Source organism: Pantherophis guttatus, chromosome 1 (genome assembly GCF_059756535.1).
Source record: "Pantherophis guttatus breed Tessera chromosome 1, ASM5975653v1, whole genome shotgun sequence".
In the NCBI taxonomy this organism is placed as follows: domain Eukaryota; kingdom Metazoa; phylum Chordata; class Lepidosauria; order Squamata; family Colubridae; genus Pantherophis; species Pantherophis guttatus.
The window spans coordinates 103,478,598-103,504,279 of NC_142063.1; the positions used below are offsets into that span (position 1 = coordinate 103,478,598).

Below are 25,682 nucleotides of genomic sequence, written 5' to 3' on the forward strand. Positions count from 1 at the left end.
TATATATGTTTATATAAATAATAAAAATACAGTAATCTTGCCCACAATGTCTCACCATGAGAAAGGTCACTGTTGAACCAGGACCCTGGATTCCGTAGGCACTACAGCTGCTTTTCTGTGGCGGCAAAATTTATAGCAGAAAACATAAATGAAAATACCAGGAAAGGAAACAATGGTAGCCATTTTTAGGGAGGGGAACAATGGTAGCCATACCTATTTTTAGCTAGAAAAATGCTGTAACCTTGTGACAAATGCATGTAGGGGCTGCAATGTGTCAACCTACTTGTTTGCTGCCTGGAACAAGGCATTTTCCTTGCTCTGAACACCAAGAATTGTAGAACACGTCTAGAAAAACACTATTGTTCTTGTGGCTGGTTTCTTAGCTGCGCTTGGAAGCACCTCTGGCAACAGCAAATTAAAGGTTAAAATCTCAGTGGGCTTTTGCTGGATACAGGGATGAAATCCAGCAGGTTCTGGAGAACTGGTAGCGGAAATTTTGAGCAGTTTGGAGAACCAGCAAATACCGCCTCTGGCTGGCCCCAGAGTGGGGATGGAATGGGGATTTTGCAGTATCCTTTCCCTGAAGTGCGGTGGGAATGGAGATTTTGCAGTATCCTTTCCCTGGAGTGGGGTGGGAATGGAGATTTTGCAGTATCCATCCCTTGCCACACCCACAAAGCCACACCACGCCCACCAAGCCATGTCCACAGAACCAGTAGTAAAAAAATTTGGATTTCACCACTGGTCCACTACTGGTCTTATCTTTCTACCCAACAATTTATGCAAATATTCCTTTATGATGATATAAATTACTCTATTTCCTTTAAAATATAATATTAAGAACCCCAAATGACTGAAAATAAGCTTTAAATGTGCGCTTTCTTTGTTCTTTATATCAACAATATACATGGAATTAGTTACTGAGTTTTTTCTTCTTTCTGAGGGATCTTCTTCTTCAAGAGATAAAAAAACAGAGATACATTCACCATTAGCTGTAAATAGCCAAAGGAGGAAACCCCAAATTGTCTATATAGAAATCCTCCTATTGTTGGGCCAAATGTCCGTATCAGTGGAGTAACTGAAGCACTGATTCCAAGCATGGCACCTATGAGAAACAATGGAAAAACCAAACAGCATAGATCAAAATTCATTTTATGATCTGCTCTAGCTCCAATGGATTAAAAAGATCAGTGTCTTAAGAGTTAAATACATGCACCCTGATTATAAATGGGGTCTGTTCCTAGATTCCTAGAACATGCTTGATTCAATCAGCCTCTCCTCCGGTCAACCAGCCCCAGACTAAGCATTTTGGAAACATAATATTTGCAAACAATCCCGGAATTGCCTGGAATCCCAGGGACCCCGTATGCCCAAACAGTGTTCTAGTTTTGTATACTACCCAGAGTCCACTTGGATTGGTGGCCGATAAATTTAAACGGTTTGGGTGCCATACCTATAAAATTCTGGACAGCACCTGGAAAATATGGATTGACAAAATTTCCATCTGTCAATTACAAAAGGCCATGCTCCTTGCATCTGCATATATACTATGTTGATACATTATGACATTCTAGGTTCTTGAGAAGAACATGATGTATATGAAGGCCAACACCAGCTAAAGAACTGACAACTGTAACAAGAACAACAATAATAATGCCACCACTAGCCCTTTCCTACAGAGTGAGGCAGGGAGCAGCAGGTGAGGCTTGGCCATGATAGCCAATCAGTGTTTGGGAGGTATGTTCTGTGCCATCAGATCTTGGCAGTGGATTCTGTAAGAGAAAGGTCTCTTTTCTCAGCCCCTGACCCTCCACCTCTTTTTCTCAGATGACTAGGCAAGCAATACGGGTCAACAGGTTGGCTTCCCACAACACAGCTCATTGTGGGAGTTAAATTAATCTTGTGTACTGGTTAAAATTAACCACTTGACAATCTGACCAGTTGACTGTTTTGGTATTTCCCCAACACATTAATTGCTCCATTGGCTCCTTGACAGAGTTCTGTGAACAAGACAATTCTAATGCTGGCCCCATTTTAGGTGATATGGTTGCAATGAACATCTTCCTCAATAATCAGTATATAAATACACTGTTATATCTACACATTGCTGGATTTCTTGGACAATTGAAATAATTCATGAAAAAAGTCAGTTTTTAAATACAGCTTTTGCATCTTTATCAGCATTACATTAGATTTCCACATATGTGTGTGTGTGTGTGTGTAGGTCTTTGGTTATTCGGGTTTTCTCCCAAGTAAAATTGGAAGTGTCTTGGCGACGTTTCGACGAAGTGTCATTCGTCATCTTCAGGCTGGTGTTTTCGGCTTCGTGCTTCTAGGAGTAATGTAGTTTTGGCGATAGTTCTGGTGTCCAAAACTGAACACTTTAATAACAGAATAATCAGAGAAGCCATCGAGATAGAAAAATGCCCACCGAGCATGAATAAACAAGATGATACCTCCCGCCTACCAGCCATTTGGAAACCCGCCCTTATTGACAAACGAGTCCCTAACACAAAGAATGACACCAGACCCACACTCACGAAAACCACACAGGATGTCACCACCACATATCCACGCAAAAAGCAAACCAAAACTCACACCGATGATGAGGCATGACCACAAAACAGAAGCCAGACCACAGCTGCATCATTAGCCACTTTAAACCCCTCCAATCCATACATGAAGCAAACTGACACCCACCATGAAGATGTGGCACGACCACGAACGCGAAGCCAAACAACAGCAACATAGCTCACCAGCTCAAATCCCCCTGCACAACCAAACCCCTACCCAAACAGAACACACCCCCATCCAATCAGAGCACAGCCAACCCCCCATCCAATCAGAGCACAGCCAAGCCTCCAACCAATCAGAACACACCTCCATCCAATCAGAACACAACCAAGCTCCCACCCAATCAGTTCATATCCCCACTGGCAGTTAAAAGGAAGAAACAGCTGCGATCACACAATGCTCCTAGAAGCACGAAGCCGAAAACACCAGCCTGAAGATGACAAATAAGACTTTGTTGAAACGTCACCAAGACACTTCCAATTTTACGTGGGAGAAAACCCGAATAACCAAAGATCTACATACAAACACCCGGGAAAACCTCAGAAAACACACACACACACACATATATATATTTAGCCAAGTTCTTCCTACATAAACCAAGATTTTTATGCAGCCCTAGTTCAGTGAAATCACAATCCACTAGTTTCTAGGCTTTTTTCAGGCAGCCAGCAAGACCATTGGGAGATTAAGAAGACTAAAATAGATTTATTTCGGATTATAAGCCCTCATCAGTTAGCCACACCTTCATCCCATGTATCTTCCCTGTAAAGGTACAGTATTTGTTTTCTTTACACATAAAGGGCTACGAAAAGAAAAGAAAACAAGTACTGTACCTTTACAGGGAGGATAGATGGGATGAGGGTGTGGCTAACTTATGAGGACTAATAAGTCCGAAATAGATCTATTTTAGTCTCCTTAGTCTCCCAATGGGCAGCAGGGTGCTTGCTGGCTGCCTGAAAAAAGCCTAGAAATTAGTGGATTGAGATTTCACTGAACTAGGGCTGCATAAAAATCTTGGTTTATGTAGGAAGAACCTGGCTAAAGAGAAATACACATAAAGGCCTACGAAAAGAAAAGAAAACATATATATATATATATATGTGTGTGTGTGTGTGTGTGTGTTTAATATTTCGGGTTTCTTCCCGTGTAATTGTGGATATATCCTTAAAAGGATATATATATAAATATATCCACAATTACACGGGAAGAAACCCGAAATATTAACTATACACACATATATACCCGTGAAAACTTACATAGACATACACACACACACACACACACACACACACACACACACACACACATATTTGTTTTACTGATCTATGTAATAATTTAATATGTGCAAAGGTGGCTAAATTTGCTTTAATTTTGTGCGAATTTAAAACCCTGGATATCTCATTAAAAAAAAAAGAGAGAGAGGGAGATGATAGATACGGTAGATAGATAGATAGATAGATAGATAGATAGATAGATAGATAGATAGATAGATAGATAGATAGATAGATAGATAGATAGATAGATAGATAGACAGACAAACAGACAGACAGACAGACAGACAGACAGACATGATAGATAGATGATAGCAAGATAGATAGATAATGTGATTATGGTTTTACTTTCTGATTTGTTATAATAGTTGGTGCCCCACATTTGGATATAACTCAGAATTATGATTCACTTACTGAAAGCAAATGTTTCATATTTCTTGTATCCAGAGTTAGAAAAGGAGAAATATATAGAAGACTGGGCTGCAGCTTCATTCCTGATCAGTGAAACTATGCTTTATGTGTTAGTTATGCATTATTATGATGAGTTTCACTTGATTTGAGTATTGCTTGTACAGATCTATTTGATGCACTTTTCTTATTTATGTTTCTTAAATTATCTGGAAATTTTCTTAGCTGGAAGACTACCACCTACCACTACCAGCAAAACAAGAATGAAAATAATTGCACACCAAGAGTTCATCAAGAGGATCAGTCATTTAATGGGATGCTTTCCACTGACGGTTAATGGCAATGGGTGTAATAGAGGAAATCTACGGGTTACTGAGGTAACATGCAGTTCCACCCCTGGCCAAAAATGGGTGTCGAAGCTTTTTTTAATAATTGTGTTAACTTGGGAGTCACTTGCACTGCAGTAATTGCTAGGGATGGATTTAGTAAAAACAGTCTACGTGTTTAATATATTTTGTCTATCGGCACACAGACCCTAATTTATTTTTTTGGAAGGCCAGCACTTCTTTGCATGATAGAATTAATCATTTATTTTTTAGAGCTGAAAGGATAAGAACTAGGCTAGTTACAAGCTTATATTCAAGGCTCTTCTGTGCTTCAGTTCAAACCCTCAAATTTAAATATAGCACAAATTCCAAACATATTTTACCCAGTGACTTGTCATTCCCTATCTAATACCCCCAAGTACCAGCCACCTCCTGCTGTAAGGTTTGACACATATATCCATAACACATGGGGGATGAGCTGGAAACTCACAAACTCACTTTTTTTTGGCAATATGTATGAACATTTTGGCAATATGTATGAGCATTTTGGCAATATGTATGAGCAAGGGGATGCGGTGGCTCAGTGGCTAAGACACTGAGCTTGTCGATCGAAAGGTCGGCAGTTCAGTGGTTCGAATCCCTAGTGCTGCGTAACGGGGTGAGCGCCCATTACTTGTCCCAGCTTCTGCCAACCTAGCAGTTTGAAAGCATGTAAAAAATGCAAGTAGAAAAATAGGGACCACCTTTGGTGGGAAGGTAACAGCGTTCCGTGCGCCTTTGGCGTTTAGTCATGCAGCCACATGACCATGGAGATGTCTTCGGACAGCGTTGGCTCTTCGGCTTTGAAACGGAGATGAGCACCATCCCCTAGAGTCAGGAATGACTAGCACATATGTGCAAGGGGAACCTTTACCTTTTATGAGCATCCAGGCACAGAGGCACCCTTTCTTCTATTCCTTTAGGTCTTGAAACCCTGTTTCTGGTATACTCTGCTCCTAAGCCTTGTTCCTAGTTTTCTGCTGCTTTTAAGCCGACGTAAGCAGTCCTTCTCAATTGTCAACTCATAATCATCTACGCAAATCAGACTCAGGATAAGCCGCTGAACTGGCTTCCTTATGTGATTCAGGTTGCCTCTGGGCCAAGGAAGCAAGCTGAGCAGGCTCCGTCTCCCTGACAAAAGCTCTTTTGAGAAACAGTCTGGACCAGTTGCAGCTGCTGCTTTCAACCTCCCCAAACACCCTCCATTTCAAAAGGTTTGGCTAGAACCCAATAAGGAGTGAGTGCAGAGAATGTCCAGGCCATGAACCCTGGGACTAGCAATATCAAACTTAATTTCAGCTGTGTTATTGTTAAAATTTGATTCAGAGAAGTGACAACCTTCCCAATATTTACTTAGATAATGAAGTTTAAATTCTTATTTAGTTTCTCTGGGCAGTTTACCAACTAGAAAATTATTATAGACAATCATCATAAAAATCATGAATTGCTTTCTAGGCAACAGCTAGGGATATTTTAAACCCTAGAACAGGGGTCCCCAACCCCCAGGCCACAGCCCATTACCGGGCCTTGAACCCGTCGGAACTGGACCGTGGAAGTGGTATGCGAGTCCGCGAACGTGCATTCCCACTTGCACGACCAGTGGGCAAACGCATGCACACATGCTCCATTTGCACAAGTAGTAGGCGCACATACCTGCTGCTCGCACAAATGGAGCTGTGCTCGCGCATGCGCTTGCCCGCTGTTTGCAGGGAATCATCCCCGCTCCCCCTCCCCTGCTGGTCCACAAAGCTGGAAAGTTGGGGGAACTCTGGGGGCTAGAATGTTGTTCTTGCATATCGGTTAGGGATTCCTTGGAGAGGAAGCATCTAAGACATCTAAAGCTTTTGAGAATTAACCCTTCCATGCGTGGCCCATATGCATGATGACTGCCATCATCCTCCATATAATCTCAATGGCTGTTCTGAAGGACTTCTGATTGGAAATACCAGTTGAGAAAAGAGGATTTAGGTAGGGGAGTTGCTTGGCTGTGTAATGGGGTGGAGTGGGATGGGATCTGTCTTGAAGTGCTGATAGGGTCACGTAGCATACAAAGTCCAGGCAGAAAAAAGCTATGCAGAAAGAACATTCTGTAGGAAATTAATCTCAGGAAATGCTGCAAGATTTTACTTCTTCGTTAACAACTGGGTCATTAAGTAATATGGGTCACTGGCTTCCTTGTAGGCATTTTTGGTAACTCCCGCTCTTTTGATTCTAACTAGTATTCACCGGCTTGGCAGATATGCAATTCCAGTAAGATGACCCTTTTCTTCTGTATCCAATTATGTGAGAGCTGCAGAGACTTTGGAACTTGGCATTGCTTCCTGCAGAGCCCTAAAAGGTTCCTAGGCAGAGAGAGCATGATGTACCAGACCGTTGCCAATGCTCATTTTTGGAAAGCAGTGAACCAAAACCAAGCAGCACATCCAAAAGGAAGCATTAATCGGAAAGAGAAAAGAGTGAGGCTTACCTGTGTCGGAAACAGGAACTGACTTGGTCAGGATGATATCAGTAATGACACCGATAACGCTGAAGGAAAACACCATGGGGGGCACAATGAGGCAATAATGAAAGACGTTGGTCATCAGGACCTGTGAGAAAGAAGAATAACAGGTCACAAAAATGAGATACCGATATTCAGGAAGATCTTCTTACCAACTTTTCAGGTTCCACAACAGAGGTGGTATTCAGAAGATTCTGACCAGTTCTGGAGAACTGGTAGCGGAAATTTTGAGTAGTTCGGAGAACTGGTAAATACCACCTCTGAATGGCCCCGCCACCATCTATTCTCTGCCTCCTGACTCCCAGCTGATTGGGAGAAAATGGGGATTTTGCAGCAACCTTCCCCTGGAGGGGGGAGGGAATGGAGATTTTACAGTAGCCTTCCCCTGCTACGGCCACCAAGCCACACCCAACCAATAGTAAAAATTTTTGAATCCCATCACTGTTCCACAAATGATTTCAAATCTACTTGTCCCAAAACGTATTGGTGTACAGGAACTACAGGTAGTCCTTGACTTACAACAGTTCATTTAGTGATTGCTCGAAGTTACAACGGCACTGAAAAAAGTGACTTATGACACACTTATGACTATTGCAGCATCCCCGTGGTCATGTGATCAAAATTCAGACACTTGGCAACTGACTCATATTTATGACAGTGGCAGTGTTCCGGGGTCACATAATCCCCCTTTTGCGATCTTCTGACAAGTAAAGTCAATGGGGAAGCTAGTTTCACTTAACAGCTGTATTACTAACTTAACATCTGCAGTGATTCACTTAACAACTGTGGCAAGAAAAATCATAAAATGGAGCAAAAGTCACTTAACAAATGTCTCATTTAGCAACAGAAATGTTGGGCTCAGTTGTGGTCATAAATCAAGGACTATCTGTACTTGGTTCCATTCTATTTGCATAAATGACTTGGGATGGATGTGGGTGATGGGTTTCCCCAACGAGCAGAATATTCTTTGAGCTGTAAAATAAATTCATAAATTGTGAAATAAAGAGACACCAATCAGGTCCTGATGATCTGGAACAAATGGCCACGGATGCTATTAAGAAGCTTAGTTGACATTTGTTTAGGCAGTTATTATTAGATGTTTATGGCAGGGCACATCTATATAGTCCTGTTAGTGGCAGGATATAACTGAACTATTTGATGTTTGTTTCTTCACCCCCGGGGATTCTGGGACAGCCTAACATCATCTGGACTTGACACAACTCACTTTTTCTGCTTCTTGAACCACCATCACAGGAGCAGAATGGTTCACTGCTACAACATCTGGCAGCCAGCAACTTGCAAATAAACAGATCTGGAACTATTATCCATGTCTTAAAGTCCACAGTCACAGTTCTGAGGATTAGTACGTACCATAGACAATATTGGACCATTCATGACTACTGACTTAATTATTTTCATAGATGAAGGCTGCTGATGTTAGCAGGGGAACCGATGCTGTCAAATTTTAATGGGGGAAGCTTTTTTTATTAATTAATTTATTAATAATTCTAAGAGGAATTATTGCGTCTGTCATCTGCACCTCTATAACTGTCTGATTTGGCTCTGCAACCAAACAGGACAAACACAGACTTCAACTGATAATTAGAACTGCAGAAAAAACAATTGCTACCAACCTGCCTTCCATTGAGGACCAGTATACTGCACGAGTCAAAAAGAGGACTGTGAAAATATCTACAGACCCCTCACATCCTGGACATAAATTGTTTCAAGATCTACCCTCAAAATGATGCTATAGGGTACTGCACACCAGAGCAACTAGACACAAGGACAGTTTTTTCCCGAATGCCATCACACTGCTAAACAACTAATTCCCACAATACTATCAAATTATTTAATAAGACTGTATTACTATTATTCTTCTCATCCTTCCTAGTATCTATCTCTTCCCACTTATGACTATAACCATGTTGCTTGTGTCTTTACAATCTTATGACTATAACCATGTTGCTTGTGTCTTTACAATTTATATTGTTTTATTTGTTTCCTAGTACAATTTGATTGCTTATTAGTAACCTATGACTATCACTAAGTGTTGTATCTTATGATTCTTGATGAATGTATTTTATTTTTCTTTATGTACACTGAGAGCATATGCACCAAAATACAAATTCCTTGTGTGTCCAATCACACTTGGCCAATAAAGAAATCTATTTTGGTGCTACCTATAGCATCTTCTGCCTCCAGTATTATATAACAATATAGTCAAAAATTACTCCCTCTTATCTTCACATAGTCTCAGCAGAAATGTCGTCTAATCTGACAGAGTTCTTCGGATAGTCAGATATTGTGGATGGAATCCTTACAACATGCTGGCTTGATTAACTAATACTTGCATTCCTCTTCCTTCCAGCAGATCAGCTCCACTGCTCACTCTTTGTTTTGATTTAATTAAGATTCTTCTAGTTTAAATACACAATGGACAGTTGATGAGCAGATTAAGACTGTTCCTAATGGAAAAGAACAGTTAGTACTTGAAGGTCCCTGCCAAGAGTTTGTAATCTAAAGGATAAATTGCAGCAGAATATTCATTTCTCCAGTTCTCTAGGAGTCAAAGATTGCCATATATAATGGGGACCTTTTAACAGTCCAGGAAGTTTCTACTTTCAATTATCCATAGAGTGACTCATCATGTAAGTTAACTGATTCCCTGTGAATTAGGACACTATGGAGCCCTGAGAGGATGGGTTGGGTCTGTTCAACATCACATTTTCCGTGACTGATTCAATCATTTACCTTCAAAGTTTGCTGTATCAGCCTAGTGTATACACTGTATATTAGAAAAATATTCTCCTAACATGGCTTTAGCTCAAGAAAGGAAGCAGTATATTTAGGCATTTTCTTGGTTCTTCTCCAAAATCCTTTCCCAAAATTGTCTTGGGGCTAAACTTTGCATCATGATACTTCCCTAATATGATATGCACAGCAATATCAGCACAGATAATTAACATTAAATCATGCTTCTCCAAATACATGAAAGGCGGGACATGGAAGTTAGGATTTGGGGAACCAGTTTGGCTTGTTCAAGTGACTTAATTGAACTTCAATGAGCTAAAAGGTCTCTCAGTTATGCAGATCAGTTTGCATATACAGTATGGCAAGGACAATCTTTTTGTACTATACCACTGTAGCATAGATGCTTAAGATCTTAATTCCACATAAACATGGGGTCTAGATTTTGGAATGACTTTCTAGGATTTCTTCAGATTGGGGAGATGTTTAATGGTAGGCACCCCAGTTTGTGGGCAGAAAGTCATTAATTCAATCCTTGATTTTCTGAGTTCTGAGGATCAAGTAGCAATTGATGGGAAAGATTTGTCTTTAGAAAATTATTGCTTTAATCCTTTCAAATAATGTCCTAGAACTTGCTTTCTTTTCATTTTTTGTCATTTTTCACAAAATTCTTCAATACCGTAACAAGTCGCTTTTGTGAATCCAATATAGGGATGTTATCCAGGTTGCACTTTTTGTTTGTATATCCTTTTTAAGTATTACAATATCAGCTGGTTTCATTTGTCTATCCAGTGTAACAACTTTTCTCATATTATTGTAGATTTTTAAAACCACTTTCAGATCAGTCTCGTCTGGTAAAACTTGTTCCTTTTCCATAACACCTTTTAAATACAACCTATCTATAATGGCAGACACTTTTAAAATTAATTTCTGGGTTCATGGTTCACAAACACGTCCAATGTTGAAGTATCGTGCTCCATTCTATATTAGTAACTCAAATTCTCCTTTAATTGTAATCTTTAGTTCCTTCTGGTTCCCGCTAGTGTCCAGTCTTCAATCTCATCCTATTATGGTTTTTTTTTAAGAATTCAAAACAGCAGCATTCCCTCCTTATTTCAAATTCATCTGGACTCTTAGTCAGCTTGTACTTTTCCAAAATTAACCTTCTAATCACGTTTTGCTGTTTATTTTTTAAAAAGAGGGTTTTTTAATCCCTTAAAGTTATATTTAAAGTTTCTTTCACAAAGAATTCAACAAGATTCCTCTGATACTGTAAAACTTGCTCCAAAGGTTCTTAATACTGAAAAGCAGTTAATAAGTGATTTAAAAAAAAAAGTATGCAAACTCAGTATCCATAGAGGTGCTGACCATGGTTTGGACATGGTTTCCCTCATCTCCCAGAATGTAAACAAAGTCTGATGTTAATGATGACAAGAATATGGCTAATTGATCACAGAAATAATAATCAAAAATCATGGGGAATATAGCAAAAGTCACCAGGGCTTTTTTAAAAGACTCCCCAGAAGCTGTGGGATTGGTGGCAAAATGTTCATATGAGCTTTCCATTCCGGCCATTTTTTCTCTATTAAAAAAAAATTATTTGAAGTCAATAGCCCAATAAATTAGAGTGTCTTGGGCTTCTTAGCAATAGCAATAGCACTTAGACTTATATACTGCTTCACAGTGCTTTACAGCCCTCTCTAAGCGGTTTACAGAGTCAGCATATTGCCCCCAACAATCTGGGTCCTCAATTTACCAACCTTGGAAGGATGGAAGGCTGAGTCAACCTTGAGCCTGGTGAGATTCGAACTGCGAAATTGCAGTCAGCCGGCAATCAGCAGTAGCCTACAGTACTGCACTCTAACCACTGCACTACCACGGCTTGATTGTACTATTTGATCAAAAAGTATTTGATCGTAGAAAAAGCTTGGGAAAATACAGATAAGGAGCTAAAAAGCAAATGGCTGTACTTTGCCCTTACATCAGTAGTGTCCACTGGCTATGGCAAAAAAAAAAAAAAAGTCAAGATGACAGCCACAACAGTGTGATAAAAAATGGATGACTCCACCCATTTTTATGTGAATTGAATATGAGATTCACATTAAAATAAGTGAAGGTTTGATTGCACCATTGAAGTTGACATACTCAGTGTCTTGCTTTGTCTGCCCAGCCCCAATCTGCTGCCTTGTCTTCTCTTCAGCACTGTAAGAATGCTTTGTAAATAAATGTATCTTTTAAATTTCCTGGAAATGAAGTAATGCTCTGCCTCCAGTCTTCCTTTTCTCTGTACTTACAATATACATTGTTCAAGATCTTGGAGTGGTGAGAAAAATCCAATATCAGCCCACTAAACTCAAAGAGAATGCTTGATGTTTTCATTTCACACAAAGGCATATTCTCTCATGCTAGAGCACTCCTCAAAATAAATTTGAATGGTGCTTTTTAAATATTAATGAAAACGTAGAGGACAATTTAAAACATTCTCAGTTTAGGAGACTTTTGCATAATGATTCTGCCAGACTAGTTAGTTCCTAGGGATGTGACACTTGGGGCCATTCAGAAGCAGTCAAAGTACAACATCTTGTATTCCTGAAACCATTGCCAATTTTAGCTGGGTCAGTGAGGAGCATCATTGAGGGATCACACAAGTTTACCTCTGGTCTACTCTAACTAGTAATGGTTCTTTAAGTTTTCAAGTGGAAAATTCTTCCTGTTGACTGTCACCTAAGAATGAAATGGAAGTGAGCCTCAATTTTCTCTAGCTGTTCTATTACTGGGCTATGCTTCCGCTCCAAGACCATCGTTTATTTCCAAGATGCCTCCTCCGAAAAATGATCGGGCTGAACTCTGTCTGGCCCCAGCTTGAGATCTGGGGCATCTTGTTTACTGCTCTCCATTTCCCCTCATTTTTTTCCCTTCATCTGTTACCTAAACTTTTTCAGGGCTCCTTTTCAGCACAGCTGGCCTCAGTTAATTTCAGCCCTGCATATTTTGGAGGCCACTGAGGGGAAGTGATTCTACGGGGGCGGATGAGGGAAGTGTAACTTGAGATCTTTGTTAAATGTCTTCCGTATATAAATCTTTTTTTTTATCAGCTAACTTTATCAGCTGCACATTTCTTTGGGGCATGGATGTTCCTGGGGGTCCGTTCAAGTTGTATCAAAAGATCTCTTTTTTCCTTCAAAGGCAAAGAGAGAGATATTTTCTTATTGGATGCTTAAGCTCAGAGCTTTCAAAAAGTTTTATTTGCAAAAAGGACAACAGCCTCACTTTTCTGTCAATAGTAATTATGGGAATCTGTTTCTGGTCTCTTTCTTTTAAGGTTTGTATGGTCTATTTCCCAGAGGAAGCTTTTTCTCCGAGATGCATCAAAAGTTAGATTTAGCCGGATCTATCCGGATTGCGCGATCCGGTAGTGCCAGCAGCAGGACGCTCTGCCCACCCGCCCGGACCTCTCACATCCCGTTTTTGACCCTCTGCGCATGCGCAGAAGGCAGACGTTCACATTTGCGAGCCAGTGGGGAAAGATAATAGAGACACAGTGGTTCAATAGGGACTCAGTGGCTCAGTGGCTAAGATGCTGAGCTTGTGGATCGAAAGGTCAGCAGTTCAGCGGTTCGAATCCCTAGTGCCGCGTAATGGGGTGAGCTCCTGTTACTTGTCCCAGCTTCTGTCAACCTAGCAGTTTGAAAGCACGTAAAAAATGCAAGTAGAAAAATAGGGACCACCTTTGGCATTTAGTTATGCTGGCCACATGATCACGGAGACGTCTTCGGACAGCGCTGGCTCTTCGGCTTTGAAACAGAGATGAGCACCGGCCCCTAGAGTTGGGAATGACTAGCACATATGTGCGAGGGTAACCTATACCTTACCTTTTACCTTAGGGAAAGATAAGTGAATTTCACCTGTGTGCTGGGTGTGTATGTGGCTGTGTCTCTCAATGTATAGGTGGTTCTCGACTTATGAACACAATTGAGCCCAACATTTATGTTGCTGAGCAAGGCATTTGTTAAGTGAGTTTTTCCCCATTTTACAACCTTTCTTGCCACCGTTGTTAAGTGAATCACTGCAATTATTAGGTTTGTAACATAGTTGTTGAGGGAATCTGGGTTCCCCATTGACTTTGCTTGTCAGAAGGTCATAAAAGGTGAACACATGACCCCCGGGACACTGCAGCCGTCATAAATATGAATCAGTTGCCAAACATTTTAATTTTGATCACGTGACCATGGAGATGCTGCAATGTCCGTAAATGTAAAAGACGTGATAAGTCACTTTTTTCAGTGCCGTTGTAACTTTGAACAGTCACTAAATGAACTGTTGCATGTCAAAGACCACCTGTACTAAACTTTACATTGTTCTCCGAATTGAAGCTTATTTTGCTCACATTTTAATATCATGTTGTGATCAGCCCTGGTGTTATTGTTAAAATTTAAGAACTCGTGTTAATAGAAACTCTTGGTCCTAGGTAAGCCTGATGAAAGGGGCCCTTTAATTTTAAATATATGATCCCAAGTGATGAGCCATTTCGGCCAGACGGCATTTGAATTTCTGGAAAACAGTGTACATTTTCACTATATCCTTGATTATTGCTGTCCATATGAATGGATTTACAGATATAATTTTTCGTTACTTCCCATTTCCTTCCTGAGATTCAACTGCATAATCTGCAGTGGACATTATTCCAGCATTTTGTAATCCAAAGCAGTATAAAATTGTGTTGAATCTTACCATAGCAATGCCAACGCCACATAAAACAATAACACTCAGCATAAGCAAAGACCGCTCAGTATACCGACTGGTTAATCTTCCAATTATTAGGCCCTGGACAATCTGGGGGGGAGGGGGGGAAGAGAGAGAGAGAGAGAGAAAAAAAAACAGGTGAATCAAGTTCTCTGAAATTTCTAGATTAACTACAGGCTCATACTAAATAGTAGTTTCTGCAGAGTACCCAGATCCAAAATTATATCTAGGAGATGTTCAATTGACTGAATAGCATGCTTTCAGCATTATATGTTCCTGTCTTCTATCATTTGGGTCACCAACAGAGAAGGCAGAGATGATTAATGTTCCTGCCAGCATATTTCTGTGATACACACCATGTTTCTTGTCCTAATTTTAGTTTTTTAATGAATATTTAAAAATAAATCTTCCAGGGTTCACAGGTGTTTTGATCAAATCCATCATCTCATTCATTTTGTAAGAGTGCCCATAATATTCCAAATGGATCAAAGAAATTATATTATGCTAATGACATAAAGAAATTACAATTTAAGAAAATATTATACATAGATCCATGCAATGGAACTTTGTTGGCTTTTAAATAAAAGCAAGAGGACTCTTCTCTCATTACTGCTGGTCTTCAAGCAGCTTCCATCTGTAACTATTTAATCACCTCTCTTTCCAACAGTTTATTTGTTACACCAAATAAACCTTTTGTGGGGAAAAAAGCAGCTGGGAAGGCATTTTGAGTTGGAAAAATGCCTACAGATTTGGTAAGAATGGGCATGGTGTTACTATCTAAATTAGACAACAGCTGAGTCTGACAATAATTCATCATTAAAATGAGAAATATCAAAGGAGTAATCGGAACATATCATGGTGTCTTTAAAAAGTGGTATTATTTCAAGAAATAGTTTAAAAATGAGACCAATTACAATAACTATAAGACAGGAGTTCACTATAATTTCATACAGGATTGATCTCTCTTAGTGCTTTGATATGTTGAGGAATTTGCTCTAAACAATACAAGTTAAATTAAAACTTGTAAGAAATATAATGTATTTGGAAATATAAGTTAGACAAGTACAAATTCTCCAAAATTATCTTTCAGCAGAATGAGGGTTTTTTTTAATAATAAAACGTTGACAAATTTGATCCTGCTTCCAATGTATGCTGTATGGACAAAATATGAATGCTTAGTAAGAATATTTTAACTCCCCTCGCCTCCTGCTTTTAAATTTTGCTGATATGGTACACAGTTAAGATAATTAGCATAATTAAAAAGACTTTGCCAGTTAAAAATATCAGCTAAAATCCTAAACCCACTGATTATAGTTTTTAGAAATGGATTGAAATACAGCAGTACAACTTAGTGCTCACAGCTCTACTAAACTAAATAGGTATATTTGTACACTAACATTTGGGGGGGAAATCATCCATAATCCACCATTATACACATAAGGTGCCAATAAAAAGGAATTAACAGAAATTAAATTCTTCATTAGGTGCTTGAGTGACAGGATTTTTAATACAAATGGACCAAACTGTCTAGTTAACATCCCTAGGCAAGAAAAATTCAAATGTTTAAAAGGGAAGTTATCAACACTGTCTAAACGGGAAGCTTTTTTTGGGAGGGGGAAGCAAGTTCAAATGTAGAAAAGTAGGTAATAAATTAATGACAACACAATTTGATCCCTTAAAATAGTTCTTATATGTATAGGTTTCTTCCTTGGGTGTGCCATTGTACTAAAACAAGTAATCATAAGATTTGAGGTTTAATTGGATTTTCCCCCCACCCTAAAGGCTAGTTCCCAGACTCCACAAATATGCATTTTAATACAGTCATTTCTACACTGATTCTACTACAATTCAAAAGGTAGCCATCATGCAGCTGATAGAAAAAGAACAGCTGGGTTCATGGGAAGTGTTGTGATTACTACTGTATCATCTCTTGATTCTTTTTTGGGGTGATGGTGATGGTAGGGAATGTTTACTATTCCATGGAACAGAATTCAACATGTTCCTGTTAAATCCTAAATGACTATCAGAAAATCAGAAGCCCACTCTTGTCTGACAGTTTTATGGTTGTTGTTCTTTTAATTAAATTATACCATATTTCACTATTGACCTTCAGATCGTGCCATCAGAATATGTGCTCTAACATGCTCATACTAACTAGTGCAGGATTGCTTATCCAATTTATCACTTCCAACAGCAGAATTACTTCTGACAGTGCCCTAGTTTTGAGGACTTTTGGCTTATTTACGCACACACTCACAGACACACACCCTCCTCCATCAGAGTGTTTCTTTCCTCAAAATCATTCAGCAAACAAAGAAAAGAGCAGAAACAATATGGGAAGCCCAATGATGATTGCATCACAATTACAATACAAGCAAGCTGCACAGGTATTCTATCTGCTATTCTGCTGCAGCAGAATCACCGATTCTACATGCACCGATTACACTGCTACATACAGATCACCGAAGATAAAAGACCCATTTATAGTATTGATCAGGAAAGACTATTCCCAATAGTAATGAAAACTACCAGAAGCTGGATTTGTTATGTTTCTTTCAGATGAAAATGGACTGCTAGGGAAGGAGGATGGGGAAAATATGCCAATAGTTCCATCATCCATCACAAATTGTCCTGCAGAAAGGTAATTTAATCAATGTCAATGTGATAGCACACTGTGTTTTGCCTTGTATGGTAGTCTGGGAAAAACCACTTACATTTTGCCTTGTACGGTAGTCCGGGAAAATGTAATGTGAAAAGAAGCCAGATAGAATGCTGTTTCATAGCTTGCATTGGAACAAAGTGCATGCTATTGTAAGAAAGACTTCTACCCCATTGGCTAACAAATGTAAGAGGTAAAAATTCCACAGGTCAAGATTGTAGAATGAGGGAGTGGGGTTTGTGTGCATAATGTTTCAGTTCATGAGCAGACATTATGGCTATGAAGATCAGCTGCCAGCAGTAGAAATATTTTGGAAGAAGCAGCTATAAGGCAGACAGGAATCAAGATCTTCTACATGGCTTTTTTTTTAATTGCTGCCTCTTCAGATCAGAATAAATGCTTCTAATAATCAGGGACCAGTGGGGTTACAGCAGCTATTGGCTTTTCAAACCTGAACTCTTGGATAGGTCATATTCTGTGAACCCTGAGAGGCTTGTACTGGAACAGGATATTCTAGTCTTTTTTTTTTTTAAAAAAAGTTCCTTGCACAGTGTTGAGTAGAAAGCTGGCAATACTTCACTGAGAAAGACACATAACTCTTTCTGTCTCCTGGATAGCACTCAAGAAGAGAAATTTTCAAAGACAGTCTTTCCCCAGTATGGTACTTTTCCAGTGATTTTTGAACCGCAATTCCTATAAACTGCAGAAAGAATGTTCAAATGTAAAGTCAACTTTGCTGCAGCAAAATATTTCTTAGACTTAGAATAACTTTATTGTCACTTTGAATGTACACTAATTGGCATACATTAAAATGAAATTTAATTGCATACAGCTCTCAAAGGGTCTCCCTCCAATATACACTACATAAACATGACAAAATAAATACAAAATTATGCATATACCGATATATATTACAGAGAAATAACACAAGCACAGCTAATATTATAATGTATGATAACCTAGATTAACACAAGAAACTATTTTTTACACAATCAGACCACTGACTAATCTGAGTACTGTAAACACCGTGGTCATCTTTGCAAATAAATTCATGTAATTCATTATTTGATGCATCTACTTGGTCACATTGCAACAGAGGATGAATTTCCCCCCTTTGTTATAAAATATGTCATATTCGTACATCTCAAGAACCCTGCAAAGGTAAAAGAGACAATCAGAGATCAAGAAATCTTGCAGCCTCCTATTCAGAAGGGACCAAAGGTCTCCTTCACATGAAAAGAAAGATGTCTTTAGTCAAGGCAATTGAGCAAGGACCTATTTTTACAGGAGTTCAAAGGGAAATTAGGTGTTGCACTAGGCAACAGATTATAGCTCTCTCCTATATCACCTGACAATAGCTGAGAAACTAAAAGGAAATGATCAGGTGAGAGTGCTACTAAGTTTCTTAATTAATGATTGTGTAACACACCCAAATGCTAGCCTGTAGCTATTTCAGGATAATTGTATGTCATTAATGCCACTTTATTGAATGATACTGAATCATGGACATGTGGAATGAAGGTGGATGTATTTTGTAGCCTCTGATTCTGAAAATGACAAGAGAACAAGTTATTCTTGGGTCTCTCCTATGAGTATTAGATAAGATGCATTAGGTTTTGTGCTACCCGATACCACTTAGCAGTTACCAGCATGTTGCAACATCCCATACTATATAATGTACCATGGAATAATGGCTACATAGATTAGTTACTGCTGGAAAAAATTGCTAGCTCACATGAATCACACCCTCTCATCCTTCAGGCATTCTATCAAAGGGTGGAGGCTTACCAGACTTCAGGCATTTTTTGAATTCAGGGTCACTGACTCAGCAGTTGCATAATAGATAGGGTTATGCAGTCTGTAATTCTTACCTAAACTTTCCAGTATCACCTATAGGTTGAAAAGATCCTTGAGATTTGGTTTTCTATAATGATGTTGAGTTTTTCTTTAGCTATCCTTAACTATTATCTATTTCTGAACTTCTCTGTTTTGAAATATAGCAGCTTTCCCCGATATTTGGTAAATTCCTGAAGTTGATACAAATAGGCATTTTAATCTGGCTCTTCCCATTGTTAGCCTAGCTGACTAAATATTGTTCCACTGTTCAACTTTTCTGTAGAACCACCAGCTTTCCCAGCAATTCTTCCAGTATATTGTGTGCCCCAGGGAATTGCAGAGTATAGAGGTAGCTAATGACAACATTCAGGCATAGAGATGAATTTTGTTTTCAGAAATATGGGTTGATTTAGAGACTTGGTTGAATTGGTATTTAATTCCCCAAACACCATATTGAATACCTTAAGTACTTTTTAGAAGTCCATATTGAAAAATGCTTAATTTCCACACTGAACTTCCTTTGGCCATTTCAAAGCAAGTTGGTAGGCCTCATCACCTACCTTCAAATTCTGTTTGCCTTTGTAACATGACCTTATTTGAAGTAATATGAAGAGAAAGCTCTTTACCTTAACAGGAATCTGTTGTATTATCAATACACCAAAGAGGAAGGAAATAGTTTGCAAGTGACACAACATGAGTCGCCCTTGGCTATGTACACAAGCTGCAGGTGAAACAACTTTGTCTTTGTCCTCCTTCAAAGCCATATATAAGCCTCTGAATCTGCAGGGGAAATATTTAATTGGAAACTCCCAACAAAGTAATTCAAAGAGTGAAAACTGTCTTTCTTCCTTTCATGCACCATTAACAACAGCAACTGTGCCATAAATCCAGCTGATATTTTCAGATCTTAAAGCAGGAAAACACACAGTAGAGATAAATTTAATCTCCTTTTTGGAAGGAAGCCAGTCTTGGGAAGTACCTCAATGCACTTAACAAATAATCTCTAAATAATTTTTCTGCCTTCAAAAAAAAAATCATATTCATAGAGCTGAAAAGTGAAAAAGGCATGGCATAGCTATCATACACTAAATTGTACTGGACTTTAAGAAGTCCAGTACAAGAAATCAACATTATGCTTAATATAAGTTTAGTAGTATTACGAGACTCAATACTTCTAAAGACTACAACAGAGAAACCAGAATTGCTGATGGAGTGGGTCATTTTTGTCAGATTTGTACAAGAACGTGTAAGCAAATAAAATGCAGTATAGATCTACTGAAGTCAGTAAAAAAGTAGCAGCAAATATTAATGGACACTATTCATTTAGTTTTGAATTTGGCCATAAAGAACTGCAAAGACAAGAGAAAGGTTCAGTAGCATATACCAGGAATCCCAAAGCTAAAAACAGCATAATCAAAACCAAAATGTTGCATTGCAGTCTTTTTCAATTCCACAAGACTGAAAATGTTTCTAAAAATAATGTGGAGGAGGTTGACATGTACACGTGTATAGCAAGCTTGTTTTTCCTAGCCAAATCAAAAGTCTGACTAGGTAAAATAATGACGAAAAGCAATCTTAGTCCAACTTTATTAATGATTCTTAGGATATTTAAATCCTGCTGCTCTAAGGTGCAGCACAGTTTCATTAATGGTTATTTGACATCCAAATTGATTGCTTTATGGCAGTATATGTTTATGAGTTCATACTATTACTCATGTTGGACATTTTATATTGCATCTGATGCAATAGCCATACTATTTTCAGTTTATTGTCAAGATGCTTCTTTTAATGTTACTCCAATGATCTGTAACTTGAATCTGTTAACTCCTCTGAGGCAACAGAGAACAAGGATACTGCTACAGAACTCTGTGTCGTTCAACCCCGCTTTGGATACTGGGTTAAACAATATATTTAAGGAAGGATTCAGACAAACTACACAAACTTCTGAAAAAGACAACAAGGTTGTTTGGGAGTGGGGAGGGCTAGACATAAGTCCCAGAAAAAGAGTTTGAAGAAGTCGGCATGTCTGGTCTTGAGAAAAACAACAGAAAAGGGATAAGAGAGAATTCTTTAGACACCTGAAAAGATGTAACATAGAAGAAGGCCAATGCTTGTTCTCTCTTGATACTGCATGTAGGACACAAAATAATGGATTGAAGGTATCAAGAGGGAAATTCTGATTCAATGTTTTTTGTTTTTAAAAAACCTTTCTTAATAGAGCCTGGATAGCTCTGCAGACAAAAGCACTGTAATTTAACACCAGCTGTCTGCAATTAAAGTAAGTTCGAATCTTGCCAGGCTCAAAGTTGACTCAGCCTTCCATCCTTTCTAAGGTAGGTAAATTGAGGACCCAGTTTGTGGGGGCAATTAGCTGACTTTGTATAAAATATACCAAGTATGAAGGCTATTGCTTAATGCACTGTAAGCCGCCCTGAGTCTCCGGAGAAGGGCGGCATATAAATCAAATAAAAAAAAAATAGTAAAAGAGGTGGTGAGCCTCCTTTCACCGGAGATGTTCCATCAGAGACAAAATAAACATCTGCCAGGGATAGTTTGATTTGGATTCCTGTACTGAGCAGGGATTGTCTTAATGATTTAATCAGCCGTTCTAACTACATTTCAAAGGAATAGTCCTATACAGCAATGGGTTTCACATATTTTTACCACTGGTTCGCGGGTGCGCCTTCCGGGCTTGCACCTGGCCTTCCGCGCATGCGCTTTGCTCATTCGTGTGCCTTCTGCGCATGCGTCTGACCTCAAAAACGTGGCTAAATAGGATGGCATAGTGCCGGGGGGGGGGCACCTGTGATCGCCGCTACCGGTTCGCCTGAATTAGTCCAAACCGGCTGAATACCACCACTGGTCCTATAGCGTAAAACCGAGCTAATTTATTTCTAACTCAGCTGCTCTATAATGCAAAAACACTTGCAGTGGTGCATCTGCACAAAGTTTGTGAGCTGTCATTTCTCCACTACACTTAGAAGGAACATCTACATCATCCTTTCCCTTACCTCCTAAGCTGCACCTTGTAGGTCCTAAATCAACACTGGCTGGATTTAGTAAGGATGACATTGACAAGAGCGTTCTTTGTTTCCTCTCTCTCTATAACAGAGGATAAGCAGGCATACTAAGAACCGGATTAGTTAAGAGTTCTTTTTTTTTTCCTTTTCTTTTTTTACATTTCCTTTCTTTCCCTTTCATGTGAACTTAAAAGATTTGGCTATGGTAGAAGAAGATAGCAGACTGGAAATGCCATACAGTAAATTCCATTACTATATATTGCTATTTGTATGTTAATATATAGTATATTGGTGTATACACACGCTCACTCCCCTCCCCCCAATCTGCAAGACCACTTTTTAACATTATGTCAAGTTTGTTCCTACTGTAAATAAAACCATTATTAATTCATTGATCAGATTCATTGATTTGGAATGTGCCTTTTGCATACATTTTAGATGTACATACACATGATTGTTATATTTCCTGGGATCTTCTCTATAGAAAAAAGCAACTCCTAAATTTATAATTAATCTTTTTTCCTGGATATATTCAAGCACAACCACTAATAATTATATATTTTGATGGTTGAATAATTTTCATATTAAACTCAGCTTCTGAATCTCTTCCATCAGACAGGTAGCCACAGACAGACTTGGTACATGATCTGGGGGTCCTTCTGGATTCACCATTCCCACTCAAAGAGCAGGTGGCAGTTGTGGCTAGGAGGGCCTTTGCACAGCTTTGTGTTGTGCGCTAGTTGTGCTGTTCCTAGATCGGGGGCTCTGCTCATAGTCACTTATTCCCTTGTCACCTCCAGATTGGATTACTGTCAAGCGCTCTACATGGGGCTCCTTTTGAAGAGTATCCAGAAGATTCAGCTTTGTCTAGAATGGAATGGCATGAACAATTATGTGCTTCCAGGACCAATTCAAGATGCTGGTTTTAACTTTTAAAGCCCTTCATGAAATGGGACCAGGTTATCTGAGGGATCATCTCTCTCCAGTTAAATTTGCCTGTCCCAGGAGATCTGGCAGAGAGGCATGTTGCTGGCTGTGTCTCCTAGGGATTTGACAGTTCCCAGGAGGTGGGCCTTCTTCACTATAGTGCCTGCATTATGAAACATTCTCCCCACCCCACATCCTAGGGTGAAGTTAGCTCCATCCCTCTTAATGTTCCACAAGTCCCTCAAGACTTGGCTAAGAGCGGTGATGGCGCAGTGGTTAGAATGCAATATTACAGGCTACCTCTATTCACACTGCCAGGAGTTTGATTCTTTTGATCCTAACTGGCTCAAGGCTGACTCAGCCTTCCATCCTTCTGAGGTTGGTAAAATGAGGACCCAGATTGTGAGGGCAATATGCTGACTCTTAAACTGCTTAGAGAGTGTTGTAAAGTGGAATATAAGTCTTATTGCTATTGCTTATGTGAGCTCCCAGGACACTGGTGATATTTTAAGATGGTTCATCATTACAATTAATACTCACTCTTTCCTGTGCGCTAATTTTATGTTTTAAATAAGGGCCATTTTTACATATTCATTGTTTTATTTAATTGTTGTATGCCACTCAGAATCATTTTAATGAGATAGGAAACTGTATAAATTTGATAAACAAACAAGCATACAAATAAAATCAGGCTGCCTACAGTTCTATCATTGAGTTGTGTGCTATGAACAATTCCAACTTTGGTCATGCTACACACTGAGAATATCACAATTGATTTACTCCAAGTTAGAACTGATTTTATTAATCCTTTTGAAAAAAAGTTCACTTTGTTCCACAACCCTCTTATGTTATTTTTGGATAAATTCTGTTTACTTGACTGTATCTTCTTTCGTATCACCTATTCACTAGGTTTACTTTTCTCATAAACCCAACCACAACTTTTAGATGTGACTGAGAAGATTGTCACAAAGGAGCTTTTTCAATAGGCAATTGGACATCTTTTGGTTTCTTTGTTTTGTCTTCAATAAAGAAACATAGAAAGTCCAGCTGCCTTTTGAAAAAGCACCTTTGTGACAACCAGGATCAGGATGACTGAAAATCTCCATAGACTGAGAAGATTTTTTAAAAACAGGAATTAAAATTAAGGAAAAATCTCTTTCAACAATCTTAGTCTAAGCAGTATCTGGGAAGTCATCAAATCATCAAAAGATGCCAGGAGTGTTTTTACCAAAAGACCAATCTGGCTAGTTGAAAAAGGATTACAGTGTATGGATATTACAACAAGGGTGGGATGGTTTATCTTTTGAATTAACAGAACATACACTTTGGTATTACCACACAAAACTGGATAATTAACTGGAGAAGATCCTTCGATCTTGGCCAAGGCAATTTGCTATAAATGCAAGTAGACAATGATTGGCTAAAGGAAGGTTTTTTTCAAAGATGAATTCTGCATTCAGTCTTGGGGGATTTGTCATGTGTCATATTGAAAGGAAGTACAAAGGCATTGAAAGGACATGGGACTAAATTGGGAAGGTGCAGGGAAAGAGGAAAAGGCATAGCAGCTGCCTTCTAGGTAATGTGCTGGGATATGCCCTAGGATTAAATGCCTAAAGGTAAAGGTAAAGGTTCCCCTCACACATATGTGCTAGTTTACAGTTTAGTTTTATATCATCTCCTATGATGATCAACCTTCTGACAATCTTCTATGTAAAGCCCTTCTAAATGGAAGTCACTATTCAGTTGTTGACATTAACAGCTTTGTGCAAACTCTCACTAGTGGAGGTTTTTAGGTAGAAATTGGATTGGAAAAAGCTTCCATCAATTGTGAAATTACTAAATAAGTAAACATTGATATAAGGAGAGCAGTTTGTTTATAAAACTGTTTGGTGAGGGGGAAGACAAGCTAATAAGAATTTGGTGTATCACATCTTTTGTGAGTTTCAAGTGTGGGCCAAGACATAACTGAAAACAATAAAAATCATTCTGATTATTATTATCAAATTATTATTAAAAAAAGTCTTACCTAATTAACTTAATATTTATTCAACGAATGGTGGAAAATAATTGTTAACAATTACTGGGCATTTTCTGAGTTTGAGAAGTTTTGAATTAAAAATTTCATAGTCATCTCTTGGAAAAACAGAGCTGTTTAAACTCAGTGGAAAGTGTGATGCAAAAAAAAATTAATTGAATTTTGAAGACATTTTCATGGATTATATGCTTAAAAGATTGCTGGTTAAGAAGCAACCTTTAACATTGTTCAAAGACACTATTTTGGAGCAATTTTTAAACAAATGAGGCGGGTCCTTGGTGGCCTTGGAAAGATGCTGTGGTCTCATAATCGCTAAATTAAAAGCACAATGAAGATAAGTGCTATTGAAGGAGAAAAGACGTAAGAACAAATGGTTCAAAGCTGTAGAAAATGAAATATTTCTTTTCTTTTTTTTCCTCTAGGAAGAAGGAAAGCTCTTTGGCACGTTAAAGAGCAGAGGCAAAACCTCTTGAATGAGGGAATATTTTTTTTTTCCAAAGGAGCATAACATCCCCTCCCGTTTTGTTCTTAATGTGGAATGTATGCTATGAGAACAGACAAACAAATGGCGTTTTCTTCCCACTACAGCAGAT

The 25,682-nt window shown here is 38.8% G+C and overlaps 1 protein-coding gene across 1 annotated transcript in view; it reads right to left on the bottom strand.

Moving 5' to 3' along the window:
• Nucleotides 1-873: 873 nt before the first annotated feature.
• Nucleotides 874-25,682, bottom strand: part of SLC67A1 (solute carrier family 67 member 1) — a 69,968-nt gene continuing 45,159 nt past the window's right edge. Inside the window, exons 8-10 of the mRNA XM_034418627.3 lie at nt 14,601-14,702; nt 7,086-7,206; nt 874-1,105 (exon numbers count right to left, since the gene is read on the bottom strand). Coding sequence (XP_034274518.3) covers nt 918-1,105; nt 7,086-7,206; nt 14,601-14,702 — 411 coding nt within the window. The 3' untranslated portion in view covers nt 874-917. The remainder of the gene's footprint in view (nt 1,106-7,085; nt 7,207-14,600; nt 14,703-25,682) is intronic.